The sequence below is a fragment of the Anguilla anguilla genome, chromosome 8, assembly GCF_013347855.1.
Source record: "Anguilla anguilla isolate fAngAng1 chromosome 8, fAngAng1.pri, whole genome shotgun sequence".
NCBI classification, from domain to species: domain Eukaryota; kingdom Metazoa; phylum Chordata; class Actinopteri; order Anguilliformes; family Anguillidae; genus Anguilla; species Anguilla anguilla.
The window spans coordinates 4,250,618-4,263,843 of NC_049208.1; the positions used below are offsets into that span (position 1 = coordinate 4,250,618).

A 13,226-nucleotide genomic window follows, 5' to 3' on the forward strand; every position below is an offset into this window, starting at 1 on the left:
CTCAATGTGATTTCATAAGAAAAACAAAATGTACACACAGGAGGCATGACTTGGTAGTTGATTATTTGAGCATTCAATCCTATGAGAGACTTCATCCAGTCCTCTGTACCTGTGTACAGTGTACCAGCCTGCAGTTTGGTATCAGTGTCATGGGGGGCACTGGCAGTCAGTGCCCCCCCAAATAGACACTTTTGCCCCCCCAAAAATAGACTGCAATCACAATTTCTCCATCCGTGGTTAGTGATCAAAACAATTTGAAAGTGTACTGAGTTGTTCCATACTGTATCTTGTTCATGCAATGTAAATAACATTTGCAAAGTCAAGAGAATAGGACCTCTAAAACGTAAACGCCTGTCCGTCGTAAATACCCTGGTGCCACCCCTACAGCAAGTGCGAAATGAAGCGGGGAAGAGCAGTGTAATGGGTAGGGAGCTGGCTGCAAAGCAAATTTCTGAAAGAAGGATCATAAAAATGATTGATTGATTGATTGATCATGATTCCCCAGAAATTTAAGAAAATGTCCACACACAAAAATTTCACTTACTATTTGAACAGGCTATTGTGTTCTGTTGTAATGTTGTTAGATTCCAAGGAAAAGGTACAAGGCAGGAACTGTAAGCAATCAGTATTATTTATTCTGCAGAAGGGGTGTTTCTGTTAAAATACTGTTTGATTCCAAGATAAAGGTACATGGCAGGAACTGCAAACAGTCAGCATTCTTTTACTGCAGAAGAGGAGTGGAGTCACACAACAAGATGTAGGTTCAACGTCCCACAGAGGAGCATTTATAGTATTCATATAACATCACTTGGTACTTTCTGCTTGGCAAATCATCAATTGATAAATTCACTGTTCTCACAAATACGGTTAATAAGGTTAGATTTACTCCTTTAGAGAGAGAGAAATAATAAAATTTAATTAACTCAGATTTAAGATATAAGCTATATAGTTAATTTTGAAAAGACAATGAAAAATAAATATTTACAAAAAACATTTTTGCTAAATATTTGCATTTTTAACAAAGACTTGTGATAAAATAAACTTTAAAAATCCAACCAGTACCTCCCCATTCAGATCCAAATCTCTTTTGAAAGGGGGAACTGGCATAAAACACAAAGTTTTGAAACAACACAGTTAACAAACAATTTACAAACATCAAAGCAGAAATTAGACAGTATGAAACAGTAATTAAAAAATAGATCTGAGGTTAAAAGCAGGAGCATACTACATAGAGTCACAAATTGCATATTTAAAATCAGCAATTGAAAATCATTTTTCTAGATATATTCATTTGAAACTGAAGATTTAAGATAAAACAAATAATATTTATTTTGGCTAAATGTTTCATTTTTACCCAATATTTATGTTTAAATAATTTACATTAAATAAATGTTAACCTTGGTTTTTATTATTTTTTCAAAAAGCTAAATATCAGGAACCCAAGATTTAAGATATAAATAAATATATATATTTGCTAAATATTTAACTTTTAACTAAAAGATTGTTAATAAAATATACATTTAAAATTAGATCTTAAATCTTTGTTTTGAATAAAACATGATTTATTATATAAGTGAAACATATATTTTAAGTGTAAAATAAAATAGTGCTGTAGTGATCTTTACGGGCTGCTCTGGCACCATTTGTCATTGTAATTCAGTGAATGCATTTTTATTTCACCTGTATTGTATGCTAATATGGATAAGAGTATCATAATGCTTTTTTTGCTTTTTCTTTCATGTTACCAGAATGCTGATATAAATCAAGTATTACTTTAGTTGCCAATGCTGTCCTGTTGAATTTAACACTTTTGAATGCATTTTGCAATGTGACACAAGTGGAACTAACTCCAATAGCAATTAAAACAGACACTATCTCAACTTGGAAACACGCCCACTTTACTAAAACACACCTACAAGTTTTAGGTGAATTTCTGTTGATATGATTGGTTAAAGTTTGGTTGTTCATTGTCTCACAAGAGCATAAATACATGACTCACGCCTTACAATTCACATTGCATTTTAATCAGAGCTGCACAACTGTGAAGACTCAGCAACTGAACTGCCAAGATGACCGTAAGTATGCAGCATTTGGGATTTTTTAAAAAGCCAAAAAATAGAATAACTTCATATGGGAAATTATGCACATGGAGAAATTTGTTTGATTTTAGTAAATACAAGTACATCTTATCATTTCTATAAACTTAACATGACATACACACAGAGGATACTTTCACAATAAATACAGTTAAAGAGGTTGTTCAGTTAATGTTCCATTGTAAATTAATAGTGTCAAAAAATGTCCTCTGTCCTTTATTACATTGCATGGTTTTATCTTTGGATGCACCTGAGCAGTTGTCGGATGTGCCGACGATTCTTCTACTATTAATTTACAATGGAATTTAATGGAACTGTATTTATTGTGAAAGTATCCTCTGTCTTTGTGATGCTAGCTTTAGCCCTGCCTAATATGAGGGAGATTCCTTGCACAGTTCTGCATCACTGCTAAGAAAAAAGGTGAATTTTGATTCAACTAAGAGACTGTGTTGACTTTCTAATGTTTACAGCCTAAGAGAAGTTTAAGAGTCAGTGTATGCAATGTGGATTATTTTGCACGTGAGCATGTGCACATGACCACAAGAGAAAGGTTTTATGTTTTGACTATAATTTCCTTGTTTTTTCTTTCCTCTGTTTTAAACAGAATGTGGAGGTGAAAAACATGGCCTTCCAGCCAGGAATGGAACTGTGGGTCAAAGGTGTCCCCAGTAAGACTTCACGTAGGTGAGTCATTGCTGCACGTTGGGCTTTAATTTATAAGAATGCCTTCTAAGAGCAGAATTCGAGCGTACTCTCCGATCAAGACGTAGATATTACATTTGGGCAACAACCCATTTTTACAGTTTGTTAAAGAAGTCTCCAATCCTGATGTGCACCTGTGTGTGAGTCATTGGTGCCTCTGTGTCCATTAGCACTGTTAGCACTCATTAAACTTCTTGCTGTCTTCATCCTTGATCATCCATCATCCATCCCTTGTGTGGCTCTCTTTCTCTCTCAGCTTCTCCATCAATGTGGGCACAGACGACAAAAACATTGCTCTGTACGTTAGCGTGCACTTCAACGATTCGGCTTACCGAAACGTCATCATCATGAATTACGTCAAGGCTGGCGTCCGGGGTGAAGAAGTGAGAGTGACAGACTTCCCTTTCCAGCCGGAGCAGGAGTTTGAGGTGAGGCCTCGGACAGGGAGACACTGATTCACTAAAAGAAGACTTCATCCAGTCCTCTGTACTTGTGTACAATGGACCAGCCTGCAATTTGCTATCAGTGTCATAGGGGGGCACTGGCAATCAATGCAGTCTTCTAACCTAAAGGTCACAGGTTCAATTCCCTGGTAGGACATTGCTATTGTACCCTTGTACTGCCTTTCTCAAGTACAATTGGATACAATTAAAATGCTATTTTAAAAAGTCGCTCTGGATAAGAGCATCTGCTAAATTCCTGTAATATGTTCAGATGAGATAGTTCACCCAGAAATCTTCAGCTACCATTCTCAGAAAATTTACCCTTCAAAATCCTTTCTACCCTTTGGGCAGAAATATTGTACTGGAATATTCCAGCCAAATCATTCCACTCTTCCTTCATTCCTTCAATTATGTTCTTTATCCAAGACCAATTATGTAAAATATGTTTTTACAGCAATGGAAATAAATGTCAATAATATAAATTAAGATCAAGTCCTGCATCAAATAAATTTGAGATTTATTCATTCTAAGATCACTCATTATTTCATTGTCTTTCACTGCAGTCGTAGTGTGTTCTGTGTGAAGTGGACTGTGTTAACTTTCTTCTTTGGTAACTTATCTCTCCTGCTTCTCTCACCAGCCCCATTTTAACTGTTCCTATGATCTCTCCTTCTCTCTTCCAGGTGACCATTACCCTCGACGACAAATTTCACATTATACTGCCAGGTGACAAAACGGTGACATTCCTCAACAATCTGGCTGCCGTGCCATATAATAAAATTTGGGCTAACGGAGATGTCAAGGTCCGTGGCATAAGTATAAAATAAAGACCAACCAGGAAGTGCGGGACATCCCCTTTCTGGCTCCTGATTGGCTGTTCTGCTTCGGCTACCCGCCACCTTCCTACAGCTGCGCTATGGCTGCACTTCGTCCCTCCCAGACATCAGTGCCTTTAATCTTGAGCTTCTCTGCAACATTTAACTGACCCCCTCTGGCGTCTGTCCAAACTCACTGAGTGTGAGAATCAGTACAGCTTCAATAATAAATCTCTATCATGAGCAAATCTCATCATGGTGTCTGTGTGTGGCTGTTCATTGGGGGGTGGGGGGGTCCAGTTCTTTCTAAAGATCTTGTGTGTGAACATATTTTAAGGGTCACAAATTCACTCTTCAGTCTTCTCTTCACATGATGAACATGTTCTGCAGTACTCTCTAGGCTAGTTGGTGGTGTTTCTAGTGGATGGTTAACACTGATTAAACTTAAAACAGTTTTTTCACACAATTTTTCATTGACACAGCTGCATGTTTTCTGAAGAGATTTGGGTCAGGTTTCTTGATAAAATGAGTAATGTTGTTTGACCTGGGACCTGACCTTACAGCCTCAAATTCCATCTCCAATTGATGGGTTATGGTGAAAAAAGCTGACTTACAGAAAATGTTATGTAAGCAATCATATAAGCAATTATATCAAATATCATATAGATCTCATGGTAACTTGATAAACGTACTTCTGAGAGTGTAATTTTAAAAGTCTATACACTCACCGGTCACTTTATTAGGTACACCTGTTCAACTGCTCGTTAACGCAAATATTTAATCAGCCAATCACGTGGCAGCACCTCAATGCATTTAGGCATGGTGAAGACGATCTGCTGAAGTTCAAACCAAGCATCAGAATGGGGAAGAAAGGTGATTTAAGTGACTGTGAACGTGGCACGGTGGTAAGTGCCAGACAGGCTGGTTTGAGTATTTCAGAAACTGCTGATCTACTGGGATTTTCACACACAACCATTTCTAGGGTTTACAGAGAATGGTCTGAAAAAGTGAAAATATCCAGTGAGCAGCAGTTCTCTGGGCAAAAAATGCCTTGTTGATGGCAAAGGTCAGAGGAGAATGGCCAGACTGGTTCGAGCGGATAGAAAGGCAACAGTAACTAAAATAACCACTTGTTACAACCGAGGTATGCAGAAGAGCACCTCTGAACACACAACACGTCAAACCTTGAAGCAGATGGGCTACAGCAGCAGGAGACCACACCGGGTGCCACTCCTGTCAGCTAAGAACAGAAAACTGAGGCTACAATTGGCATGAGCTCACCAAAATTGGACAATAGAAGATTGGAAAAACATTGCCTGGTCTGATGAGTCTCAATTTCTGATGCAACATTCAGATGGTAGGGTCAGAATTTGGCGTAAACAACATGAAAGCATGGATCCATCCTGCCTTGTATCAACGGTTCAGGCTGGTGGTGGTGGTGTAATGGTGTGGGGGATATTTTCTTGGCACACTTTGGGCCCCTTAGTACCAATTGAGCATCGTTTAAACGCCTCAGCCTACCTGAGTATTGTTGCTGACCATGTCCATTCCTTTATGACCAGTGTACCCATCTTCTAATGGCTACTTCCAGCAGGATAATGCGCCATGTCACAAGGCTCAAATCATCTCAGACTGGTTTCGTGAACAATGAGTTCACTGTACTCAAGTGGCCGCCACAGTTACCAGATCTCAATCCAATAGAGCACCTTTGGGATTTGGTGGAACGGGAGATTCGCATCATGGATGTGCAGCTGACAAATCTGCAGCAACTGCTTGATGCTATCATGTCAATGTGGACCAAAATATTTGAGGAATGTTTCCAGCACCTTGTTGAATCGATGCTAAAAAGAATTAAGGCAGCTCTGAAGGCAAAAGAGGGGGTCCAACCCAGTACTAGCATGGTGTACCTAATAAAGTGGCCGGTGAGTGTATATCCAAGTGTACACTGTTTCACCCTATGCCATGTTCCTGTTACAATGTAAGCTAGAGGAGATAGACTCCAGCTGTGGTATATATCAAGTGCTTTAGGGGATTAGAGGACCTCTAGGCCTGGATGATCAGCCTTGATATGGACTCCCTGGTCCTAACTGATCTGTCACCAAGGCCCTCCAGTCATTCTCCCTCTAATTAGCTTCATCCTTCATCCAAGTGAGATCAAGTGCAGAGAAGCCTGTCTTACAATGCTTCCTTTTAATAAAAGTATTCACCTTGTGGAGGCCTTCCTCTTACGCCTCACTAGCAGCTGAAGAAAGCAAGTGGTTGCAGAATGGTCAAAGGAAGCCTGTTTCTCCTGCCAGGCTCACAGTGGCTCATCTTGCATCTGGAGTGAGTGCTTTCAGTATCTGAGCCACTCAAGAGAAGTCATTCTGGGTTCATAACATACTCTCTGGAAAATCTTTTCATTTGTCAATAAATATTACTTTAGTAGTGGGTGCCCTTGTGGACTCTTTCCTCATCTATGAATTATGTTTCTAATTTCCACATGTACATGTTTCAAAAATGAGATCACACACACACGGACATTGAAGTAAATGAGAAAGAAGGCAGAGGCTCCGCTGTGATTGGTCCGTGGCTGTGTGGGTGTGGGACGTCACCAAAACTGCACTTTGCTCAGCTGCATTTCACTAAAAGCACCACTAGGGGTCAGCCTTAACTCACCATCACTCAGGGATGATCACCTCTGCATTTACCACCATGGCTCTGGGCTGTTGACGGCACACTTTTTGTTTGATGAAGAAAAACACAGGCCTACTGAAGAGCTGCCTCAGTTTTAAATTGAACCACTTCATGGAATCGTTATTTTCATGATGGTTTTTTGTGGGCGGCATGGTGGTGCAGCAGGTAGAAAGAGGTTTGAATCAGGCCTTTCTGTGTGGAGTTTGCATGTCCTCCCCGTGTCCGCGCGTGGGTTTCCTCCCACAGTCCAAAGACGTGCAGGTAGACCAACTGGGGACTCTGAACTGCCCATAGGTATGAGTGTGTGAGCGAGTGAATGGTGTGTGTGCCCTGCTTTAGATTGGCGGCCTGTCCAGTGAGTATTCCTGCCTCTCGCCCAATGCAGGCTGTGAGAGGCTCCAGAACCCCCCATGACTCTACTCAGGATAAGCGGGTATACGTAACGGATGGATGGCCTTCTCTTTTTTTTACCACTCCATAGCTGAAAGCAGTGGTGGAAGCAGAACCACTGACTCAGAATTCTTTTTGAAAAAAGCATTCCAAAAAACTACTCTCTAATCCTATTGAAGAGCAGGTTATTTCCGAGTTTTTTTTCCAAAACTCTAAAAGCCAGTGGTCTAGAACTCCATTGCTCCGTTCCGTCACCAGTAGTGATTGTGACATCGGCATTGGAATGCTCAGTTAAGAGCATTCTATTCTATTTGTGATCTCACACCTCAGAGAGGGTTAATTAACTCATGAGCCGGGCCTGCGTGGACGCATTGGCAATAAACATAAATTGCACGCCCCTTTTAACAGAGCGTTTCGGCCTTTTCCCGCTTGTACATGTGGTGTAGGATACGGGCCAAACGCAGAGAAAGCTTGAGAGTTGTAACAAATCAACAAAGTGTATAATCTTGCAAAAAAAAATGTACAGGTAAGCAATAAGTGCTCTAGCAAGCCTTCAATGTTCAGCTGACACTGCTGAAGACTGCACTCACTGATCATACACATATAGGCCACATTCTCTAGAGATGGACAGGTGAAGATGCACAGGCCCAAATGTGCAGGTAACGTAGTTCTGGGATACATACTGCACAGCTTTGCTGAAACATATTGGTGGAAGTTTTGTTGTAACTGATTTTGTAATCAGTTTTATTTTTTTTATGAGTTTTAGAAATTTTGAGTGTATGCTTTGTCTGTGCAATTTGGCTCTGAAGAGCTATAAACTGATCCTACGCTGGGATTTTCATGTGCAATTTTGTGTGTTTATACTGCTTGTTCTTTGTGTGTGTGTGTGTGTGTGTGTGTGTGCATATGCATGTACATGTGTGTGTGTGCGTGAAGTGAATTATACAAAGCAAAATGATTTTGGTTACTACATTATTCATTTAAGTTATATTATTCATTACAAATTTGTTTTCCACCTGATAATGTACAGCAATAATGACCAAATTATGCAACACATTCTTAGATTATCCAGCCAGTTATTACATTATCAAGCACATTATTACATCATAAATGCATAGGATATTACATTTATGACCAGTTATTGCATTATCTGGTCTGGTTACATTATCCATGGAACAACTTACTATCTACCTGTAGTTTCCCCAACATTTTTCATACATTTCTCACAGTCCCCATTTTACCTTTTGCTTGGAAATCGTCACAGAAACCCCCTTTGACCTTCTCCTGCCTTGCCTATCTTATCACGCTGCTCAGCCAACCAAACCCAAACCCTCTCAAACTCCACACCCCCCGCCCCCCCCCCCCCCCCCCCCCCCCCCGCCCCTCAAACCTGGTCTTAAATCTCAAGCCGGTCCCCTGAAAGAGGATCGAAGACTAATTAAGATTGTTAATGGAGATTTAATTCCGCACTTCAAACGAAGCGTAAGAAGCACACAGCAGCCGGAGGGGAAGACAAACTCTGAAGAGAACGAGAGATAAAGTGAAGGCTATAAGGAAAAAAAAGGAGAGAAACAGAGAGACTTATTGCCTTGTCTCTGCTTAGACCGTTGCTACGTGCCACTGCGATAAACATCATTACCCCAGGTAAGTATCTAATCATCTCTGTTTTGGGATTCGTTGTTTGTTTTTTGTTTTTTCAAGCGATTGTATGTCATATAGCTATAGCATCCCCTGATTTAATTAGCTAAAAAAAAAACGTTCCCTCCCCTTCTCCACCTTAGCTAATATGTGGCGAGCGTTCTGGTGCAAAAATGGCTGCCGTGCATCACCCAGGTGGGTGCTACACAGTGATGGTGGGTGAGGAGAGTCCCCGCCCATCACTGTAAAGCACTTTGAGTGTTCGGAAAAGTGCCATATAAATGCGATGATTCATTAATTCATTCATTCATTCATTTGGTTAAAGAATGTGTATTACACCACCCCCCCATGCCTATTCCCCCCCCCCACCCACACACAGGAACAGTCCTGTCTGACACAAAATGAGCAAACAAGTAGGCCTCTCCACTCCTCTTCAAAACTCATCTTTATTCAAATTTACAAAAACATAATAAGCGCACATCGCTGTCGTCACGTTACCAAGACTACCAGTGCTGACATCATGTGGGCACACTTGACCTCACAGTGAGTCCGCAGGGGTCAGAGGTCACCCCTGCCCCTCCCTCCCCCACCAGTAAAATGGTAGATCTGCACTCAGCTTTCATGTGCCACTGCTTATATCACAGCGGCATCACTGTCCACCAATCACAGAACATGAAAACCACAACCATTCCAGTGGATTCCAATCAGCTAATCACTTTTCTGTTAAATACCAAAAGCAGTGGAATTCATTCATTCTGTTACAAGAGTCTCACTGTTTTCTGTGAACAGTGTATTTTCACTGCAGTGATATCAACAGTCTCCCTGCAGTGATATCAACACAGTCTCTCTGCAGTGATATCAACACAATCTCCCTGCAGTGATATCAACACGGTCTCACTGCAGTGATATCAACACAGACTCTCTGCAGTGATATCAACAGTCTTACTGCAGTGATATTAACACAGTCTCCCTGTAGTGATATCAACATTGACTTACTGCAGTGGTACCAACACAGTCTCATTGTAGTGATATCAACAAAGTCTCTCTGCAGTGATATCAAGACAGTCTCACTGCAGTGTTATCAACACAGTTTCACTGCAGTGTTATCAACACAGACTCACTGCAGTGATATCAACATAGTCTCTCTGCAGTGATATCAACACAGTCTCTGTGCAGTGATATCAACACAGTCTCTCTGCAGTGATATCAACACAGTTTCCCTGCAGTGATATCAACACGGTCTCACTGTAGTGATATCAACAGTCTCTCTGTAGTGATGTCAGCACAGTCTCTCTGCGGTGATATCAACACAGTCTCACTGCAGTGATATCAGCAGTCTCACTGCAGTGATATCAGCAGTCTTACTGCAGTGATATCAACACAGTCTCCCTGCAATGATATCAACACAGTCTTGTTGTAGTGATATCAACACAGTCTCACTGAAGTGATATCAGCACAGTCTCTCTGCAGTGATATCAACACAGTCTCCCTGCAGTGATATCAACACAGTCTTACTGCAGTGTTAGAAGTGCCCTAGTCCTCTTTGCCCACTGGTTCCAGTGGGCCCAGCATATCCCTGTGGGATCCAGTGGCAGGATTCCTCTCCCGTGATTGTACCCCAGTACAGTGGTTCTGGTCGGGTTCGGTCAGGTTTGACACAGTGAGTGAGGCTCGGTCCAGTGTCCGGACACTCCAGTGCAAGGGGTCAACCTGCAGCAGACCCAGGAACCTGAAACATGAACCTCCAGTCCAGTCTAGCCCAGTACGGTCCACTTTAATCCAGTTCAGTGCAGTCTAGTCCAGTTTAGTCTAGTCCAGTTCAGTCTAGCCCAGTCCAGTTCAGTTCAGTTCATTAAAATTAAATTTTAAACATTAAAATGTTCCAACACAAGATTTGCATTATTGCACCAACCAAAACAGACATGTGCTGTTTTCTTGTTCATTTTACCTTTGTTTTTCAAGCGTGCTGGTTCTGGTTATGACACTGGAGTTGGACCATGGTACATTAAGAGCAGTCAAGTCCAGTCAAGTCCAAAACTCCACGACAGCACCAGAGCAGAGATGTGTAAACTGTCCAGTCAGGTCGCCAGTTATGGTCCAGTTTGGTCCAGATATGGTCCACTCCTGATAGCGTCTGGTCCTCATAGTGCTGTATTTGCAACAACGCCTTTTAATGTTTCTTTTTCTTTTCTTTGTTTTTAAAATCTAAAGTCATTACATCCGCAAATGGCAATTAGGTGATACAGTATTTACAATTAAAATGCATCGTACATACAACGTTGTCATCACGTAAAACCATCATGATTTTTCGATGTCGTAATCTTTATAAAGTTCCAAACAGCGTGAAAGCCCAGCCCGGGGGGGGGGGGGGGGGGGGGCAGGGGGGGGGGGCGCTGGGGGGGGGGGGGGGGGGGGGGGGGGGGGGGATCATGATTAAGCTTTCGTCTGTTACAGCAGCTGAATGAGTGAGGTCACACAGAAGACTACGGAGGTCAGGAACAGTGAGAGGGACTGAATCACGTCATGTTTTCGAAAAAAAAAATGTATCACCGATAAGCACACGTAAGAACCTGCGACAGTCAGGTCTCCACCATCTCCCTCGGTCCTCCTCGTGACAGGCTGCAGAATCCGTTGATGCGTACGCAAGGCCCGCGATTCAGCCAATCGCCGGGCCGGCCGTGAGCCCCGCCCTTCCTCTCCGTGTGAAGCGGCAAACGGGAGTTTTGTTGTTGAGCCGGGGACGCGGCCCACGGACGACACAGTTTAACTGCGCCCCGTCTCTGTGATGGGCTGTTCGAAGGGGTGCGGCTGCTCTTTCAGTCCGTGTGTACATACGCGCATGTGTGTGTGTGTGTGCGTGTGTGTGTTTTCACATACTTTCTGCCCACGTGTGTGCGTGTGTGTGTGTGTGTGTGTGTGTGTGTGTGTGGCACAGAGGGACAGGGCACGAGTGCTTCAAGCTTCATCGCTTGCCGGGAGGTGAAAAACAGAAAATGTCAGTTGAGGAGAAGTCCCCCGTTCACCCCCCTTTCCCCTCCAACTCCCTTCCTCATCCCCCCATTCGCACTTTTTTCTGCTATCCTGCTATTCTTCTCGCCCCCCTTCTCTCCTCTACCCTTGTCGTTTGATCTCTCTCTCTCACCCGCCATTCCTATCTCAGATTCCTGCTTCTGTCTTTCATGTCCCTTATAACCACCCCCCCAACCCCCCCCCCCCCCCCCCCACCCCCACCCTGCCTCCTTGCCTCTCCAGTTTTCCATCATTCATGTGGGTGGGTGTGTCTCTATATGCATGAGAGAGAGAGACTGTGTGTGTGTGTGTGTGTTCCAGCTCTACAATGGGAAAGGGCTATAATTAGCTTTTCTGGTTCCAGTTCTACAGTGGGAAAGGGCTATAATGAGCCAGCCTGGTTCCAGCTCTACAGTGGGAAAGGGCTACGATGAGCCAGCCTGGTTCCAGCTCTACAGTGGGAAAGGGCTACGATGAGCCAGCCTGGTTCCAGCTCTACAGTGGGAAAGGGCTACGATGAGCCAGCCTGGTTCCAGTTCTACAGTGGGAAAGGGCTGTAATGAGCCTGCCTGGTTCCAGCTCTACAATGGGAAAGGGCTATAATGAGCCAGTCTGGTTCATCTCTACAGTGGGAAAGGGCTATAATGAGCCAGCCTGGTTCAGCTCTACAGTGGGAAAGGGCTATAATGAGCCAGCCTGGTTCAGCTCTACAGTGAGAAAGGGCTATAGTGAGCCAACCTGGTTCATCTCTACAGTGGGTACGGGCTATAATGAGCCAGCCTGGTTCCAGCTCTACAGTGGGAAAGGGCTATATTGAGCCAGCCTGGTTCATCTCTACAGTGGGTACGGGCTATAATGAGCCAGCCTGGTTCCAGCTCTACAGTGGGAAAGGGGTATCGTGAGCCAGCCTGGTTCCAGCTCTACAGTGGGACAGGGGCATCGGGAGCTAGCCTGGTTCCAGCTCTACAGTGGGAAAGGGCTATAATGAGCCAGCCTGGCTCCAGCTCTACAGTGGGAAAGGGCTATAATGAGTTCATCTCTACAGTGGGTAAGGGCTATAATGAGCCAGCCTGGCTCCAGCTCTACAGTGGGAAAGGGGTATCGTGAGCCAGCCTGGTTCCAGCTCTACAGTGGGACAGGGGCATCGGGAGCTAGCCTGGTTCCAGCTCTACAGTGGGAAAGGGCTATAATGAGCCAGCCTGGCTCCAGCTCTACAGTGGGAAAGGGGTATAATGAGTTCATCTCTACAGTGGGTAAGGGCTATAATGAGCCAGCCTGGCTCCAGCTCTACAGTGGGAAAGGGCTATAATGAGCCAGCCTGGCTCCAGCTCTACAGTGGGAAAGGGGTATAATGAGTTCATCTCTACAGTGGGTAAGGGCTATAATGAGCCAGCCTGGCTCCAGCTCTACAGTGGGAAAGGGGTATCGTGAGCCAGCCTTGTTCCAGCTCTACAGTG

At 43.4% G+C, this 13,226-nt stretch overlaps 1 protein-coding gene across 1 annotated transcript; it reads left to right on the forward strand.

The window, feature by feature from the left end:
- Positions 1–2,000: 2,000 nt before the first annotated feature.
- Positions 2,001–4,309, forward strand: LOC118234062 (galactose-binding lectin l-1-like). Its single transcript, XM_035430375.1, has 4 exons — positions 2,001–2,075; positions 2,701–2,780; positions 3,055–3,226; positions 3,925–4,309. Exons 1-4 carry the CDS (start codon positions 2,070–2,072, stop codon positions 4,066–4,068), a joined length of 402 nt encoding a protein of 133 aa, XP_035286266.1. The 5' UTR covers positions 2,001–2,069; the 3' UTR covers positions 4,069–4,309.
- Positions 4,310–13,226: the final 8,917 nt, after the last annotated feature.